Raw genomic sequence first — 19,076 nt, forward strand, 5'->3', positions numbered from 1 at the left:
TAAAACGTACGTCATTCAGTTCTTTAAAAACATAAGCATCAAAGCAAGAACTGTAAAAAAACAAAGTTTCCCTTCACAAATTCTGAAAAGCTTTACTGAAAAGATGGTCTTTCAAACTCCTTCAAAAAGATATAAAAGCAGAATTTGGATGCACTGAGTCTGCTAAAGAGTTCCATAATTGTGGACCTATTACCCCATAAACACGACGACTGATGGCTTTAAATATAGATCGAACAGAAGGAACAACCAGCAATTGCTTGGACTGAGATTGTAGAGATCGAGAAGGTACATATTAGGGTTACCAGATATTCTGGAATGAAAATCTGGACCCATGGCTACGCCCCCAGGCCTGCTCAGTTCCACCAAGTCATGCCCCATTCCGTCCCTCAATCTGTTCGCTTGTCGGGAGGGCATCGATTCAAGGTGAGGGGGGATCCGGGAGGTCCTAGGGAGGAGTTTTTGTTGCTGTTAATGACGACAGCCAGTTTTCACTAATTTGGTATGGTGAATTGTTTGGAGAATGAAATCTTCACTCTGCTCATCCTTTGTCTGGGGACTCAAGGTGCTTCTTTCCTATCCCGTATAGAATTGGTTGAATATCACATATATAATACCTAGTATTACATGTGTATATACGCAGGATGATGGATTTAGTACAGGGATAGGCAGTTCTGGTCCTCGAGAGCCGGAGCCAGGTCAGGTTTTCAGGATCTCCACCATGAATATGTATGAGAGATTTGCATGCACTGTCTCCTTGAGATGTAAATCTCTCTCATGCATTTTTATTGTGGAGATCCTGAAAACCAGCTCTTGAGGACCAGAATTGCCTACCCCTGATTTAGTATAAAAGTATGCATATAAGTAGGATAATCAATGTGCCAGTATTGATTATGATATAAATGTTTAGATATGCATAGGATGATTGATTATGGCATAATTTTGCCGGTATTAATAATTCTGTATTGTAACACCTTTACAGAAGCTCATGCAAACTGCTCTGAATTGACTCCCCAGTCATTAGTAGCAGTGTAGAAGCTCTCAATAAACAAACATACCCCCTCCTTTACAAAGACGCACTAGCATTTTTTAGCGCCAGCCGTGGCGGTAAGAGCTCAGACGCTCAAAAGAGTTCTAAGAATGTAGGCGTTCTTGCTAGCGCGGCTTTGTAACGGAGGGGGATAGAGAGTTCCTGAGACTTTTACTTGTAGTACCTTTTCTAACTACTTTAAAAACGGGCACTCTAGAAAAGGGACAGGGTTGATATGTGGACACAAGCATCGGAACGGGGAACCATGGCTTCCCCCCCAAAATTGGCAGTCACTGGTTGGTGCCCACCCTCCCACCCATTTCCTGATGTTGGACTTTAAATCTTCGGGGTAGCTACCGCGAAGTAAACCTTCACTTTACTGGTAACCGTATACTCAATGTATGTGCTTGCACAATCTCCTTAACACAAGAACATAAGACTAGCCATACTGGATCAGACCAATGGTCCATGTCGCCTAGTATCCTGCTTCCACAGTGGCCAATCAAGGTCACAAGTACCTGGCAGAAATCCACATGGTACAACATTGCACATCCAAAATTAGATGCTGCTATTTGCTCCCCGCTACTTCTGGAGAAGTGAAATGTAATTTGTAATGTAATTTATTTCTTATATACCGCTACATCCGTTAGGTTCTAAGCGGTTTACAGAAAATATACATTAAGATTAGAAATAAGAAAGGTAATAAGAAATGGGGGCGGGGAGACAATGAATAAAGATTGGGGGGATGGCAGGGAAAATGACTGTGCTGGGGAAGGGAGTGAAGTTGAAAAAATTAAATGGGGGTCCATGCTAAGAGCCCACAAACGTGTATATGCCTATGGCTCTGTATAGTGTTAATTTGGCACTGAAAGTGTCCCCTCTGGGATGGAATGAGTAGAGTTGACACCCAACGCAGGAAACTTGGTTGCCTGTGATTTTAAAATGTTTGTAGTACGCAAGGTCCATAGTTCTATTCTCCTTATCACACGAGGCTAAAACAGAGCAGGAAGCATTACAGGGAGGAGCAACAAATGTAATTAGGAGACTGGAACATTTCTCATCCAAGAAAAGGCTCGGGTAGCTAGGAACACGTAGCAGAGCAGACCACGGTGATATTATCACCATATATAAATGCCTGAAAAGTCAATAAATGGCCCAGTCATACGATATAAGCACATTTAGAAATATGGGCAAAACAAAAGGGCATACTTTGAAAATGAAAAAAGCCTTTATTTGCCCTCATTCTTCTCTGTTTCTATTTAATTTGTTTTAAAAAGACTAACCATTTTACTTTTGCAATAATCAGGTTATGGCATCCACTGCCTACTGAGGATATAAATGTACACACCATCACTTGACATTTTAAGAGAAAATTGGATTATTTAATGACCATCTGGGGTATTAGGAGATTTGATCAAGAAATGCAAGAGACTGACTAGGAATGGCTTTGATAGATATCACAAAAAAATCTGATAGGTGAAAGTCTGACTTTGGTCTTCAACCAATGAACCATTCAGTTAGAAAAACCTTCTTATGCTTATGGTAGAACTATACTGCATAATTTATTTTATTTTTAGTATTTATATAGCTTAAGTTGTGTACATTCGGTACTCAAGCATTTTTTCCTATCTCTCTCAGTGGGGCTCACACTCTATCTAATGTACCTGGAGCAATGGGGGATTAAGTGACTTGGCCAGGGTCACAAGGAGCAGTGTGGGTTTGAACCCACAATCTCAGGGTAAGGTTTCAAGTTTCTTTATTTTTGATATACCGTCTATCAAAACAAGTGTCTAAATGGTGTACAATATAAGAAGATTGTAGAAAAATAATTAAAATAGGTAAAGAAAAGCAATATTTTATCAAATATTAAAAATACTAGACGAATTCACATTGACGTACATGGAACAAAAGGGAAGTTGGGGAGGGAAAGGTTGTTTAAAATACATCGAAGTAAAATTAATAAGGAAGATAAATGGGGAGTGGCAAAACATTAGGATGGGGATCGCTTCAGAAGCGTTTGATGTTTCAAGGCTTCACAAGAATTAAAGGTTTGAGAAGCGGAAGCTGGTATTAGATTTGTATTGTAAACTCCATTGATTGAGCATTTTGGAACATATAAATGTTGAATAAAAAACAAAACAAAACAAAACATAGGCATTCAAAGGGAACACATGTATTTACTTTCCCTGTGAAAAATGTTATAGGGATAAAGTCTGCAGAGTCACTTACAGGGAACTTTTAGAACCAGTGCCTAAACTTTGGCATCGGTAGGCGCCCTGCCAATGCCTCAGTTAATTGAAAAACGCCATCAGAAATGGCAATAAATGGCAGTGATGAAGCCCCTACCGACGCCTACATTACAGGTGGCTGGCATCGTGGCTTTAGGCCGTGGAATGCCACAGTAGGCATGGTCAATGCTGGAAGTGACATTAGGTGGGCTAAAGTGGCTACCTAGCCATGATTCACGGAAAGCTAAGCGGCTGAAATGTAGGGCCTGAAAACCCTGGCCTACCTTTCAGCCACCTATCTATGCCGCTGCGGGATCCTAGAGTCATATGCAGCAACCATAAGCTGATTGCGGCAGGGGAAGTTAGCCCTGATCAGCTGATCCAGCAGCGTTCCCTGTGGGGGATATCCCTGCTGAAATCAGCTGAGCGGCTACGGCCGGGAACTCCCCGAACCCACTAACCGCCCCAACTATTGAGCCACATTTTGAGTCAATTTGCTCTCAAAAACAAGCACATCCATCGCATTGATTAGCAATTCTATTCTAACTACTTTAGTTTCACCGTTGTTACAATTATATATAGATAGCTTAAAGAACTTTATATAAATAACTCTCAATTTTAGTTTTTTGTTGGTTTTGCAATTGTATAATTTCAAGTAGAATGTGACACGAAAAGCATTTGCTCCGTTTAGTGTGCCAGAGCTAAAAAAAAAAAAAAAAAGTTTGCTGTAGATGGGCAGACTGGATGGTCATTTGGCCTTTATCTGCGTTCATGGTTCTCTGTTTACAGTCTCCAGACTTTACACCCATATAAAAGAATTCATTGAATGGTGTTATGAAATAACACTTGTTTTATTGGGTGGCTGAAACTGGCTAAAGGGATTTCTAAGGCCTTTGGGACTTCTTAAAGTATCTTTGAGAGTCAATCTGAAGTTAGGGGAGGGGAGGACTGTGATGTGTAGAAATGTCACTTTGGCTTGCCTCCCTTGTGCACCCCCCCCCCCCAAATGCTCTTGTCTAGCAACATGGCTGGCTGTGACTCAACCAAGAAGGGACTAGCAAGAAGAACGAAGCTTGCACTGCTAGCTGGAGCCGAAAAGTGCAGAACAGTAAGAAGAACCAAATTCCAGAAAATATACAATAGGAAAAAACAATGGAGGACCAAAATGAACAGGTAAAAGGCTAAGGGTAAAGGGGATGAGACTTGTATACCACTTTTTCTGTCTGGTTACAATCAAAGCAGTTTACATATTTTAGGTTTTTATTTTGTACCTGGGGCAATGAAGTGTTAAGTGACTTGCCCAGGGTCACAAGGAGCTGCAGTGGGAATTGAACTCCCAACCTCAGAGTATTGAAGCAGTTGCTCTAACCACTGAGACATTCCTCCACTCCCAGTGACCTATGTTGCTAATTTCCCCCCTTAATGTGAAGAGTTTCACTCTCTGCTAACCAGAACTGAGGTTGTGATGTCATAATGCCTCATTCCACCAATAAGAGTCAACCTCATCAATGATGTCACAATAGCTTGATTCTAAAGGGTAAAGGACCTGATATACTGCTTTTTCTGTGTGGTTACAATCAAAGGAGTTTACATATTTTAGATGGGTCCTTTTTTTGTACCAGGGGCAATGAAGTGTTAAGTGACTTGCCCAGGGTCACAAGGAGCTGCAGTGGGAATTGAACTCACAACCTCAGGGTAACTTGATTCTCATAACACAATGGGAGGAAGTCTATAAATGGCGCTCAAAATTAGTCCTTGAAAAAAGAATCAGTGCTAAGGATTATTCTATAAAGAGCACTCCAAGATAATGTAGGCCTGGGTTCTTTAAATGGTGCCATTGTCGGTGGCTGCCCTAAAAGCATCTGCCTATTGTGCACAAGTTTTTGGAACACAAATGCCCCTCCCTGGCCACACCCCCTTTTGAGTTGCATACTAGAGAACATAGGTAGGGTTACCAGACGTCCAGACATGTCTGGAGATCCGGATGGCTTTTCAAAACCTGGCACTTTGTCCCTATAGACTACCAGGAATATATAAAGTAGGGCCAAGGAGGTCTACAGGGTAGGGTAGGGTAGGGTATGGGGCTTGATCTCTGAAATTCCAAAATTTTTCTGTTCTTTATAATTCCAACAACCAAATTTGAGTTTCAAGACTTAAACTTACTGAAACCAGGTGTAATTCCTGGTGATCAATTTGAACACACAACCCCAGCATTCTATAACACTGCATGCAAATTATCAGAAGGCCCTTGATCCCCAGCCATGTTCCTCCTATGGCCATGCCCCTTTTTGAGTTGTATGCTATGGGATTTGGGTGCGTAGTGTTATTGAATAGTTTAAAGCCAAATGCAAGCGTAAAATCTAATTGAAGCCAATTAACATCAACTACACTATATAACAAAATTGTATTTGATTTTTGTTCCTGGATAATAAGTGTTCTCTTTCTTAATTGCCTTTGCCACAAAAGTACAGAAAATGGCTAGCCTTCCCCTCAAACTTTGCTTTTGTGATCAGGACACTGATATTTTGAAATTTACCTTTTTTTGTGGAACATTCCAGATTGATTCCACACATGAGTAAAGTTAGGGGCCCAAGAATTTGGCAGGAATCTACTGACCACTCAAGCAACTGCTACTTCTGCATGATGGACCCTTCCAAACGTTGAACTAGAAAGTTTGCATCTGCAATCGCATATCTGGACATTCTTTCATCCATTACCCTGGTGCCACATTGCCCTGAACTCCCCATACCCAATCCCCCAGAGAGAGTAGCTGTCTTCAGCAGCAAGTCATAGAGTGAGGGAAACGTCGTAGATCCAGTTCATAATATCAGTGGTGCAGCTGAGAGAAATCCATACTATCCAACCAAAAAGACCTCAATGATTTGATCAGAGATCTTGGTCTCACCAAATTCAATGCTGAGCTTTTCATGTCTAGGCTCAAGCAGTAGAACTTGTTGGATGAAAGTGTACAAGTCACAGTTCAGAGGAAGTGTCACCAAGCTTTCTCCATCTTCTTCATCCATCAAGATGGGCTCTGCTTCTGTCACAATGTGATCAGCCTGAAACAATTGGAATCACCTGTAACCCCAAAATGTGACATCTCTTCATTGACAGCTCATCCTGGAGTATCAAAGCCATGCTATTGCATAATGGGAACAAGTACCCATCTCTTCCACTGGCTCACTCAGTGCACTTCAAAGAGGATTACAACAACATCAAAACCTTACTAGGTGCCTTGAAGTATGATGAAAACAGCTAGGAGGTCATCAGAGTTTTAAAAATGTTGGCATTCCTAATGGCTCGCCATGGCGGTTTTATCAAGTTTTCTTGCTATCTCTGCCTTTGGGACAGCAGGGACACAAAGGTGTACTATCAAAGGCAGGACTGGTCACAGCGGACCAAGTTCTCTGTGGGGAGAAACAACTTTAAATGGGAACTACTGATGGACCCTGGAAGGTGCTAAAGCCACCACTTCACATCAAATTGGGTCTAATGAAACAATTTGTCAGAGCTCTAGATAAGGAGTTGGTGGCCTTCAAGTACCTTCAAGACATCTTCCCTAATCTGTCCTAGGCAAAGGTCAAAACTTGTGTCTTCATCAGACCACAGATAAAGAAGATCCTGGAGTGCAAGGAATTTCCCAAGAAGCTAACTAGGAAGGAGAAAGCAGCTTGGAACAGCTATGTTGCTGTGGTGTGGGGTTTCCTGGGCAATCACAAGGCTGAAAACTACGTGGAGTTAGTTGAGAATATGGTGAAGAATTACAGTAAAAGGTTTGTAGGATGTCTCTCAAAATCCATGTCCTTGATGTTCATCTTGACACATTCAAGGAGGACATGGGAGCTTACTTAGTGGAGCAAGGAGAGCGCTTCTACCAGGATATACTGGACTTCGAACACCACTAATAAAAATAATATAATGAGAACATGATGGGAGACTACATCTGGGAGCCGATTCGTGAAAGTGACTTACAATATAATCGCAAATCTCAAAAAGCAACTCACCTAAATCTTCTGTGGTCATCTTTGTATAACTTCAATATAAATACAGTGGTACCTCGGTTTACGAGTGCACCAGTTTGTGAGTGTTTTGCAAGACGAGCAAAACATTTGCAAACTTGGTGCCTCGTAAACTGAGCTTGTCTCGCTGTACGAGCCCCCCCCCCCCGCGATCGGGCATCCCCCCCAGCGATCGGGCATCTCCCCCCCGCTCGCATCTGCCCCCCCCCCCCGCAATCCTACACCCCCCCCCCCCCGAGCACGGCAATGGCATCCTTTACCCTGACTGGGCACCAGTGCTGGTGCCCGAAGATCCTCCCTCTTCTGGCGCGGCCTGGGCTGGGTGGTGCGTCGGAGATCCTCCCTCTTCTGGGCTGGGCCGGGCTGGACTGGCTTTGAGCATTTGCGCATGCTCAAAGCCTTCTGGTCTCGCTCTCTCCGAGATTCTCAGATTCAGAATGTCAAAGGATGTCATTGCCATGCTCGGGGGGGGGGGGGATGTAGGATCGCGGTGGAGGGGAGGAAACGCGAGAGGGGGGGAGGATGCCGGTTCGCAGGGGGATGCCGGATCGTGGGGAGGGATATGGAGCAGCGTCGGTGGCCTCAAGAGGGGGGGGAATGGAGCAGCGCCGGTAGCCTCGGGTGGGGGGGGAGGAGGTGGAACCAATCAAAGCGAGTTTCCCTTACTTCCTATGGGGAAACTTGCTTTGATATACGAGCAATATGGTTTATGAGCATGCTTCTGGAACGAATTATGCTCGTAAACCAAGGTTCCACTGTACAAGATGTACGTTGCTTTTTATGACTTAGGAATGAAAAGATGAAAATTCAGCATTTTCACATTTTAAATAGGTAAATTCCAAAATTTGACTATACTGGTCACAAAAGCAAGGTTTTACACTTACTGTTCAAGAACAAAAATCATGTTACATAGTACCATTAATTGGCCGATTAACAAATGCTTGAGTATTTGAATAAATTCATGTAAACCGTTCTGAGCTCCTCTGGGAGAACGGTGTAGAAAGTTGAATAAGCCGTGTGCACATCTCAAGAGCACGCCCCAAATTTGGGAGTATTTGGGGATAATCTTGCCAGAGACCACTGTGAAATGTAGCAAAGGCAAAGCAGAGGGTCGGTTGGATTATGCTGAAACTGCTAAATACAATGCCTTCTCTGAGGATGCCACAAACTCGGACCACCCCAGTGGTAGATACTTACTGTCTATGCATGTTTCACACACCGTCTGGTTGATCCCACAGGGCTGGATCATTCCTTCACCTATGTTGCAGGCCTTGCAGCACTCCCCGCTGGCAGTGAACTGCCTCGTGAGGCATGGCTCTGTTGCGCTCCACACTGACACCTGGCATGGAAAAGCAAAACCTAGATAGTTTATAAATTCTTATTCAAGCTCTGCCGGTGATCCCACCCCTCCCTCCCCTAAACAATATATTGTATTAGAAGCACCTGGATTCAGGGTGATCTCACTCGTCAAATATTGCTCACTTCAAAGCAGATAGGAGGAGGTGCGTTTGCTGGCTGGCACAATGACCAAGCTCAAGGGCTCCCTCCCAGAGTGAGAAAGCACGTGTATTTCATTTCATAAAAAATGGTTAATCCCTTTTTGAATATCATAGTGTAATACGCAGCATTGCTGGGAGCCGCTCAGCTCCCCAGCGAGTTCGGCTCTTGCAGGGATGATTGCAGATGCGAACTCTCCCATAACCTTCCCCATGTCTTTGATTGCTTCCTGGTATATGGGCCTGGAGCCAGACAAATTGCAAGGCGCCTCAACTCACGTTCCACCTTTGAAGCCCCTGTGGATTTCGCTTCAGCGCCTCCTTCTGGAAGAGTCTAGAACTACAGGGACAGTGGGACCCTCCACAATCATCACTGAAATATGCTATTTCATAGATACGGAACCTGCAGGAGCTGGGAGCACTCTGGAGACAGGGCTGCTTGCACATTTCCTCATATGGAGAGAACACCAAAGGAGCATACCATTCTCAACTCCCTGCTTTTCAGTGATGTAGAAATGCGGAATTCTTTTTCCTGTTTCTTCAGTGGTGGGCAAAATGGATCCGAGGAGCCAGTTACTCAGATCAGATGCTCTTTAGAGGCGAGATTAACTCAGGAGGGCATGGGCAAGATTTGCACTCTACATCCACTTCTGGACATAACCCTTGGTTTGCATTTTTAGCTGCTAGGTCTAGTGCATGCATCTGGAAGGAACTGAATCTCCTCAGCACACGTGTTTGAAATTATCTGAGGAAAATGTGCATGCTATTAAAACTCTCTTAACAATGCCGCAGGTATTTTGCCCTCAAAGACATCCCATTGCACAGAACACAGAATATAATGCCCCCCCCCCTGCTCAGGAGCCAAACCCAACAGAGGATAAAGCAAGTCCCCTCCCCCACCCCTTCAGATTAGTCGCTGCATTTTTTGATATTAAATGGGACAGTTGTAGATCGTCAGGACAAGTTCAGAAAACAGATTCACAGCAGATGGGTTATTACGGGAGCGTATAAATCTAAGCATTCTCATGCAACAGTTTTCAATTAATCCATTAATAGCAACAAATTCCAAAACGCAGCCTTGGAATGTCAGGATCCGGGCGACCAGCCAGGTTCTTCCACTCTCCTTACCCCCCCCCCTCCCCCACGGTGCTTAGACAGAGTGACAATTGCTTTGGAATATATGTATAATTAAATGTATGTAAACAGAGAGAAAGATCAAAATACTTAAACTGACATGTCCAACAAATCCGCTCTGGCTTTAATCTAAGGCAGTGGTTCCCTGGAATTGGTTTCTGGCCCCTAATTAATGACGAGACCTGGGTTTAGGGTTGCTGATTGCCCTGCAGTTGCATGGAAGTCAGGGCAGCAGAAAGGGTGTCTCAGATTAAAGAAAGCACCGTCCAGATATCTGTGGACTTGCATTAGGGCTGCTGGGTGGAGCTGCACGGGGCAGGCTTTAGGAATGTACGTTCAGGATCACTTTGAGCTGCTGCTCCAGCGTCTTCCCGCCACTCCTTACCTGCCGGGGACATGGAGCCTTGGAAGTAGGGACAGCTCCCAAATCATCCCAGGCAGAACAGGAGGAAAGCAGGAAACAAGACAGCTAGGAGCCCACCTCAGGATCTCTCTGCGACTGTTTTTAGCAAGAAGGGGCTCATCTTGAAAATTGGGTTGGAGAAAAAAAATCCTAATAGGTGCAGATGCATTGAGGGCTGCCGCAGAAGAAGGGATAAGGGTTCCGTGGCGTAGCAAGAGTGAGGGACGCCCAGGGCGGTGGTGCGCCTCCCCCACTTTCTTCTCCACCCCCACCCCACACGCTCCTTCCCCGCCCCTTCTCCCTTCCCCCGCCCCTCTGTAACGTTCCCGACCTGCTGCCAGCGCCAGCTCTTCCGCCGACGTCACTTCCTAGATGTGGGTCCAGGAAGTGACATCAGAGGAAGAGTCGACGCGAGCAGGAGGTTAGGGTTGCTGCTCGTGCGGCGAACATTACAGAGGAAAAGGGGAAGGGACGCAAGCATTTAGGGTAGTAGGTGGGAGGAGGACAGGTGCTGGTGCCCCCACTAAGATAGAGCCAACGGTGGACCACCCCCGCCGCTCCATTCCCCCCATTTACGACATTACTGTAAGGGTTGCCTTCCTGAAGGGGATACACATTCAAACCTGTGCAAGCCAACTTTTCAAAATGATTAGGGGTTACTTATCTCAGGACACATTCAAGGGGTTTGCCCAACATTGGGGTGCTCAAGTACCCATAGAGCCAGCTACTACAGGGACTAGCTGCACCCTGAGTAACAGGGGGGCATTTGAATAAAGCACTGGATGGGAATCAGTTGAGGGGGGGGGAGCCTTTCACTCCTCTTTACTTCCCCTTGTGCTATCAATGTTTTGTGAAATTGCATTTATTTGATGCTTTTATTTATTTTAATTGTATATGTATTTATTGTATAATTCTATCTATATTTCTTTTATATTTGCAAAGCATCATGAATGGCTTTTGCCAAAAGGAAGGCATATAAAGTATTTTTTTAATTCAATCATGGGGGCGAGGGTGTGGCACAGTGGTTAAAACTACAGCCTCAGCACCCTGAGGTTGTGGGTTCAAACCCACACCGCTCCCCGTGATCCTGGGCAAGTCACCCAATCCCCCCATTGTCCCAGATACATCAGATAGATTGTGAGCCCACCAGAACAAACAGGAGAAAGCCTTCGAGTACCTGAATAAGTTCAAGTAAACTGTGCTGAGCTCCCCTGGGAGAGCAGGATAGAAAATTGAATAAATAAAATTAAAGTCAAAGGTTTAACAAAACTGATTCCTAAATGGTCCCGGGCTCCCTGCTGAAGTTCCCTTTCATCCTTTAGGGGGCTGATCGTGCCCCATATGCTGGACTCCAACTTTCCTTTGCCTCTGTGCACATACTGTGATTTTTGTAAATACTAGGTCTCCTCCCAAGCAAGTCGAACCTGGTCTTTATCCTTTCTAAGTGGGACCCAAATCTCTTTACCTACTTACCTTCCCCCCCCCCCCCACCCATCCCCGGGAGCTTCTTTCTCTTCCCTTGCAGGAGATACTCAAGGTCTACAGAAAATAAACCCGGACTCCCCTATGCATTGGGGGGGATCTAGGGAGAAAAGCCCCCCCTACCTTACATACCCGAAACCTCAGGAAAACAGGGACCCCCCCCCCCCCGGAGAAACAGAGAAGCCAGACTGTAGAGGTACAAAGTCAGAACTCAGCTCTAGCCTGGGATGAACAAAGCAGTTGTTCTGTCATCCAAGTTTCATTTTGATTTACTCTCTCACACCATTGCAGTTGTCAAAACCACCAGGAAAGATCTCCGAAACGAAACGAAACATGTGTCACTCACCGTACATAACAGCAGCACGAACAGGCTGCTCTCCATTGCTGCCCGAGCCACAAGGAGGGAACCGAATCCAAAGATCCCGCACACTCGGGCAGGGTCTGATCCCGAGATTGGGCCAGTCAGGGACCGAACTCCGGATCCCGTGGACGCCAGGCGGCGGCTTCTCTCAGACCCGGCTGGGGTCCTACAGGCCCCGGGTCAGATCCCGTGTCTAGGCGAAGGAGCGCACAGAGGGAGGCGCTCATCCCCTGCCTCCGAGAGCCCGAGCAGCACTGATTGCTCCGGAGCTGCCAGCACCTGCCTCCCCGGCTCCGGCTCAGCCCTTTTCTATGAAAGCGATCAATTCCGTCCTCCCACTGGCTACAGGGCCCTTGTACCCCCCCCCCCCGGCCACTCCTTGGAACAGAGCCCGAGAGACACTTAAGCTGCTAATTAACTGCAAACAGGAAAAAAAAAAAAAAAAAGCCAAATGACCCCCGAGTTGGATGGTTTCCTGCTCCCCGCGGACGAACGCGGCTCGTCCTATTCCTACCTTCCGCGTTTTAGCAGAGATGAGCATAGGAGCCAGGGCAAACTCTCTGTGGCCAATCCTATGGAGATGAGCATCAAGTTTCAAGTGTAATAGAAATGTGATAGACCGCCTATCCGTCTTCTACGCGGTTTGTCCTTAATACCAAAAAAATAGGGTAACAAGCATTAAAACATACTGGAACCATAGGATTAAGGTAAAGAAGTACATTATAAACTAGGAAAGAGAGCCATATAGGGGAAATAGAAATGGAAGGGGGAATCCCATCTGATAACCAAAGCAGAAAATTTAGATAAGGGGGTGAGGTCCGCGTTTTACCCCTTCCTATACATTATTCAATATATGCAAATGCACTGGCTGATTCAATATCATAAAACTATTTTGATAGTTGCCGTTCAAATAATCCTATGTGACGAGTGGAAAGACCTCAGTAATTTGCAGCCCAAACTCATTATAGAGTCAATTTACGCCATAGGGCTTTTTTTTTTTAATAATCATTGGTCCTCCATAAATAAATATTCTATTTTCAATCTTTAACTTATCCAAAAAACTGGAAACTAAAAACTTAGCTGTAGCTAGCGGGTTCAATCTGTAATTCCAGATCAACGGGACCCGTTTTGCATGGCTTCTCAAGAGAATGGAAAAAAATAAATAAATTAAAAAATATATATATATATCTATATCGTGCCTGATGCATTCATCCACTTATCGGCCATCCTGAAACGCTATTTTCAATAATTACATTGTTGTTGTTCCGAGTGAATACCCTATTGGTTCAACAGCATATTTATTTTTTATTTTTTTAAATAGAAACATTTTACTGTACAGGGCTTGAGATTTTTGTTTTGGACCATCTACATCCTGACACTAGAAATATACACAAGAGAAAAGATTTTCAGTTGATTTGGGATTTTCTGATTTGGGGGTCCATTTTTAGTTTGTAAAGCGTTCTTCAGAATGTATTAATCTAGCCGCCGTGACTTTTTGCCCTATTATTTTGAAGTTTATCAGTGCCTGGCTTCTTAAACTTATCCGCAGAGAGCCTCTAAGAACATAAGCAATGCCTCTGCTGGGTCAGACCTGAGGTCCATCGTGCCCAGCAGTCCGCTCACGCGGTGGCCCAACAGGTCCAGGACCTGTGCAGTAATCCTCTATCTATACCCCTCTATCCCCTTTCTTGAACCCCAGTACCATACTCTGCCCTATTACGTCCTCTGGAAGCGCATTCCAGGTGTCCACCACACGTTGGGTAAAGAAGAACTTCCTAGCATTCGTTTTGAATCTGTCCCCTTTCAACTTTTCTGAATGCCCTCTTGTTCTTTTATTTTTCAAAAGTTTGAAGAATCTGTCCCTCTCTACTCTCTCTAAGGTAGTTATGGAATATAAGAACATCAGCGTAATGTCAATTGATTTACCTTACCCTTAATAAAAACTAATTGTGCATTGATTTGGGGTTCACTAATCTTTTTAAGGGCACTCTATGGAAGGCTAAACACTAACGTGTGCTAAATCGGCTAGCGTGAATATAATGGATGCGTTAGCATTTAGCGTGCGCTAAATCGGCTAGAACGCCTTAGTAAAAGGACCCCTAAGTTACATAAGAATCGCCATACTGGGAAAGAGCAAAGGTCCAGCAAGCCCAGTATCTTGTTTCTAACAGTGGCAAATTCAGGTCACAAGTACTGGGCAAGATCCCAATAGAATAAAACTGATTTTACATTATTACATTACGTATATTAGTATTTATGGATCACTAAAATGCACCAGAAGGAGTTCAATGTGATTTGCAGTTTAGAAAACTCTGACCTTATCCAGGGATTACATTATTTCTTGACACAGATAACTTGGTTTGTGTTTGTGTAGGTGTATGATTATGGCATATGGTTTGGAGTGGTTTGGCTAAGTCTGGTTTATAGTCTTGATGCCCTATTTCCCAGAAAATAAGCCCTAGTTAAGATTAAACCCCGAAGCCTCCCCCCCACCCCCCTGAATGTCCCCGACACTTCCCAACTCGCCGAAAAGAGACTTGGGAGTTCTGATCGACAAGTCGATGAAGCCGTCTGCACAATGTGCGGCGGCGGCAAAAAGGGCGAACAGAATGCTAGGAATGATTAAGAAGGGGATCACGAACAGATCGGAGAGGGTCATCATGCTGCAGTACCAGACCATGGTACGCCCTCACCTGGAATACTGTGTCCAGCAATGGTCGCCATACATGAAGAAGGACAAGGTACTACTCGAAAGGGTCCAGAGAAGAGGGACTAAAATGGTTAAGGGGCTGGAGGAGTTGCCGTACAGCGAGAGATTAGAGAAACTGGGCCTCTTCTCCCTTGAAAAGAAGAGACTGAGAGGGGACTTGATCGAAACGTTCAAAATGCTGAAGGGAATAGACTTAGTACAGAAAGACAGACTGTTCACCCTCTCCAAGGTAGGGAGAACGAGAGGACACTCTTCAAAGTTGAAAGGGGATAGATTCCGTACAAACGTAAGGAAGTTCTTGTTCACCCAGAGAGTGGTAGAAAACTGGAACGCTCTTCTGGAGTCTGTCATAGGGGAAACACCCTCCAGGGTTTCAAGACAAAGTTGGACAAGTTCCTGCTAAACTGGAACGTACGCAGGTGAGGCTGGACTCATTTAGAGCACTGGTCTTTGACCTGAGGGCTTCCACGTGAGCGGACTGCTGGGCACGATGGACCACTGGTCTGACCCAGCAGCGGCATTTCTTATCTTCTTATTCAGCAACCCCCCACCCTGGTGAGACCTGACATACCTCCGCTCTGAGGCCTCCTAAAGCAGCAGCGGTAGCAGCAGCACTGTGAACAGCCTGCTTCACGGCCTTCCCCGCCGGGGCCTTCCCTCTGCTGCATCACTGAGCGCTGCCGCCTTTGCTGTTTTTGGAGGTCTCAGAGTAGAGGTATGTCAGTCTCACGGTAAGAGGGTCGGTGGGGTTCTGCTGCACAGGGGGATGGGAGGGAGGGATAGAAAGATGCTGCACAAGGGGATGGGGAGAGGGAGGAAATATGCTGCACATGGGGATGGGGGGAGAAATGAAAGAGGAAAAATTGGGGTAGAAGAGAGGAAGGGAGAGACGATTGTTGTACATGGAAAAAAATAAGACATGCCCTGAAAATAAGCCCTAATGCATTTTTTGGACCTCAAATTAATATAAGACACTGTCTTATTTTGGGAGAAACACGATATTACAGGTTCTGGTATGGCTCTCTCTTTCCTAGTTTGTAAGGAGCGTGGTCATCCATTGAATTAGGAGAATTGGTTTGTGTCTTGTTTGGTTTCTGGTGGTCGTAGCCTGTTTGGGGAGGGGGGGTAAGGTATTTTCCAAATAGAGAGGTTTTTAAGTCTTTACGAAAGTTTTGGTAGGAGGGGGTGTTCCACCTTTTTGCTGCCAGGAATGGGAAAGCTGTAGAGTGAATAGTTTTGTATTTGATTCCTCCGATGTCACTTCTTGGACCCGCACCTAGGAAACAATGTCAGAGGAAGCGCAGACACTGACGTGACGGCAAGTTGGAGGTTTCTGCTCACGCTAGGAATGTTACAGAGGTATGGGGGAAGGGAAGCAGCAATTCGCCAGGAGGTACAGAGGTATTGGCAGAGTCCAAATGGTGTATAGGGAGATGTTCAGAAAAGAGATATACTGAGGAGCTGCAGAGTGAATACACTTGTAGGTCAATAAGAAGTTTGAATTGCATGCGGAAATGGATCGAGAGCCAATGAAGTGATTTGAAGAAAGGGGTAATGTCAGCATAACGACACTGGCGGAATACAAGGCGTGCAGCAGAGTTCTGAACCAACTGAAGGGGAGGAGAGATGGTTTAGTGCCAGGGGTCTCAAAGTCCCTCCTAGAGGGCCGCAATCCAGTCGGGTTTTCAGGATTTCCCCAATGAATATGCTTGAGATCTATGTGCATGCATTGCTTTCAATGCATATTCATTGGGGAAATCCTGAAAACCCGACTGGATTGCGGCCCTCAAGGAGGGACTTTGTGTGTCTAAGTGCTTTGAAAATATGCCTCTATACCAGAGATCTCAAAGTCCCTCCTTGAGGGCCGCAATCCAGTCGGGTTTTCAGGATTTCCCCAATGAATATGCTTGAGATCTATGTGTATGCACTGCTTTCAATGCATATTCATTGGGGAAATCCTGAAAACCCGACTGGATTGCGGCCCTTGAGGAGGGACTTTGAGATCCCTGGTTTAGCGGAAGACCTGTGAGAAGCAAGTTGCAGTAGACCAGGTGAGAAGTGATGAGAGGGTGGCGCAGGGTCTTTGCAATTTGCTTTAAAAGGAACATCTGAATTTTAGCGATGTTATCGAGAAAAATTAAAAAGGCAGGTTTTGGCGGTCTGTTGGATATGTGAAGAAAAGGAAAGAGATGACTCAAAGATGACCCTGAGATTGTGAGCCGGGACAGTGAGGATGAAAGCGTTATCCACAGAAATAGAGAATGGAGGAAGGGGAAGGTGGGTTTAGTATCTCTCCTCTATGATTTCTCCCTATACTCCACCCCTGGAACTCCGTTCATCGGGTAAGCCTCTCTTAACTGTACCCTTCTCATCTACTGCCAACTCCTGATTCAGTCCCTTCTGCCTTGCTGTGCCGTATGCCTGGTACAAACTGCCTGACTCGGTATGTCAGGCTTCGCCTCTGGAGGTACAATTCACATCAAAGGTGGGCACCAGAAATGTAGGCCTGGAAAACCCTGGACTACATTTCCGTCGCCTATCTTTGCCGGAGGCGCGATTCTCCGAATGGCGCCGTCGCATGATTACATCTTGGTAATTTTATATTAAGTTCCAAGACCTATCTGGTATTTAGAAAAAAAAGTGTTAAAACGTACTTGTGTGGTAAATTTTGCAATTTACTGTGAATGTCCAGTATCTTTAACAATATTTAATTCAGTTGTACCATTCCATATAAGAACATAAGAAGCGCCATCTCCGGAACAGACCCTAGGTCCATCAAGTCCGGCGATCCGCACACGCGGAGGCCCCGCCAGGTGTACCCTGGCATAGTTTTGGTCCCCATATCGCTCCAAGCTTCTCGTAAAGAGAAGTGCATCTAGCCTACCCCTACCCATGTCACTTCATGGCACTCATAAGGAGATGTACATCTAACTTACCCTTAAATCCTAGAATGGTGGATTCCGCAATTACCTCTTCTGGGAGAGCATTCCAGGTGTCCACCACTCGTTGCGTGAAGCAGAACTTCCTGATATTTGTCTTGAACTTGTCCCCCCTTAGCTTCAGCCCATGTCCTCTTGTCCATATCTAACTAACTTAAAAATGTGCCTGTGGCACCTGAAAAATGAAAATTGTCAAGCTACTAAATAGTTATTTTACTACTGATCAGGGATAGCGGAACATCTTTTTGTTGGGGGGGGGGGGGGGAGGGACGAGCAGAAATATACTGTCCTAACCTGAATATGGAGGTTTTGGCTCTGAAATGTAATTGAAAAATATACTGTATTTAGTCCAATAAAATGGTATCATTTTCCATCTTTTGTTTTATTTGTTTGCATGTGCTATCTTTCTATTTTGCACAGCATAAGTGGGCACAGATTGCTTTCTCTCTTTGATGTAATGTAACAGAAAATTTTTGCTCACATCAACTCAGTCCTTTGCTCACAAAAATAATGTTTTGCTCACATGAACTCGGTCCTTAGAGGGAACATAGCCTGAAGGTACTTTCTTCTGTGTTTATCGTAGAGGGAGCTGGATAGTAGTATCATGGGGAAACTGGGAGGTGCTGGTGGGGCCAACCAGGCAGACTGGGTGGCCAACTAGGGCAATGGGGGGGGGGGAGGAGGGGGTGCAAAGAGCCGCTGAAGGCAAAGCAAAACTGTAGGTACTGACAGCTACCCCAACTCAAAACAAAGGGTAAGATTAAATGGCCATTTTTCTCAAAGGAGGAGGGTAAATAGTGGTGTGCCACGGGGATTTGCACTGGGACTGTGCTATTTAACTTATTTATAAATGATCTGGAAATTGGAACTACGAGTGAGGTGATTAAATTTGCAGATGACACTAAACTGTTCAAAGTAGTTAAAATGCATGCGGACTGTGGAAAACTGCATGAAGACCTTAGGAAAGTGGAAGACTGGGTGTCCAAATGGCAGGTCCCTAAGCTTAACAGCTAATAACCTTTTCTCTATACCGTCACTGAAGTTTATATACACAATGAGGTCTACCATCTTCTCTGTCACTGCCCCCTCTCTTTGGAATAGTATTCCAAATTATTTACGCGAAGAATCAAATCTTAATAACTTTAAGACGAAGCTAAAGACATTTCTCTTCCTTGATGCCTTTGAGACCTAACTGTCCTTTTAAGGGCAATTGAGCGAAAATACTATTGATTTAACAGCAACCCTCCTTCTTGTTTTTTTTTCCTTAATTGTTCTCT

At 44.9% G+C, this 19,076-nt stretch overlaps 1 protein-coding gene across 1 annotated transcript in view; it reads right to left on the reverse strand.

Moving 5' to 3' along the window:
- LOC117347055 (tumor necrosis factor receptor superfamily member 16-like) overlaps positions 1 to 12,399 on the reverse strand; it is a 59,780-nt gene extending 47,381 nt beyond the window's left edge. The window contains exons 1-2 of the mRNA XM_033917375.1: positions 12,136 to 12,399; positions 8,472 to 8,613 (exon numbers count right to left, since the gene is read on the reverse strand). Coding sequence (XP_033773266.1) covers positions 8,472 to 8,613; positions 12,136 to 12,171 — 178 coding nt within the window. The 5' untranslated portion in view covers positions 12,172 to 12,399. The remainder of the gene's footprint in view (positions 1 to 8,471; positions 8,614 to 12,135) is intronic.
- Between the last annotated feature and the right edge of the window lie 6,677 nt (positions 12,400 to 19,076).

The sequence above is a fragment of the Geotrypetes seraphini genome, chromosome 13 (assembly GCF_902459505.1).
Source record: "Geotrypetes seraphini chromosome 13, aGeoSer1.1, whole genome shotgun sequence".
Classification (NCBI taxonomy): domain Eukaryota; kingdom Metazoa; phylum Chordata; class Amphibia; order Gymnophiona; family Dermophiidae; genus Geotrypetes; species Geotrypetes seraphini.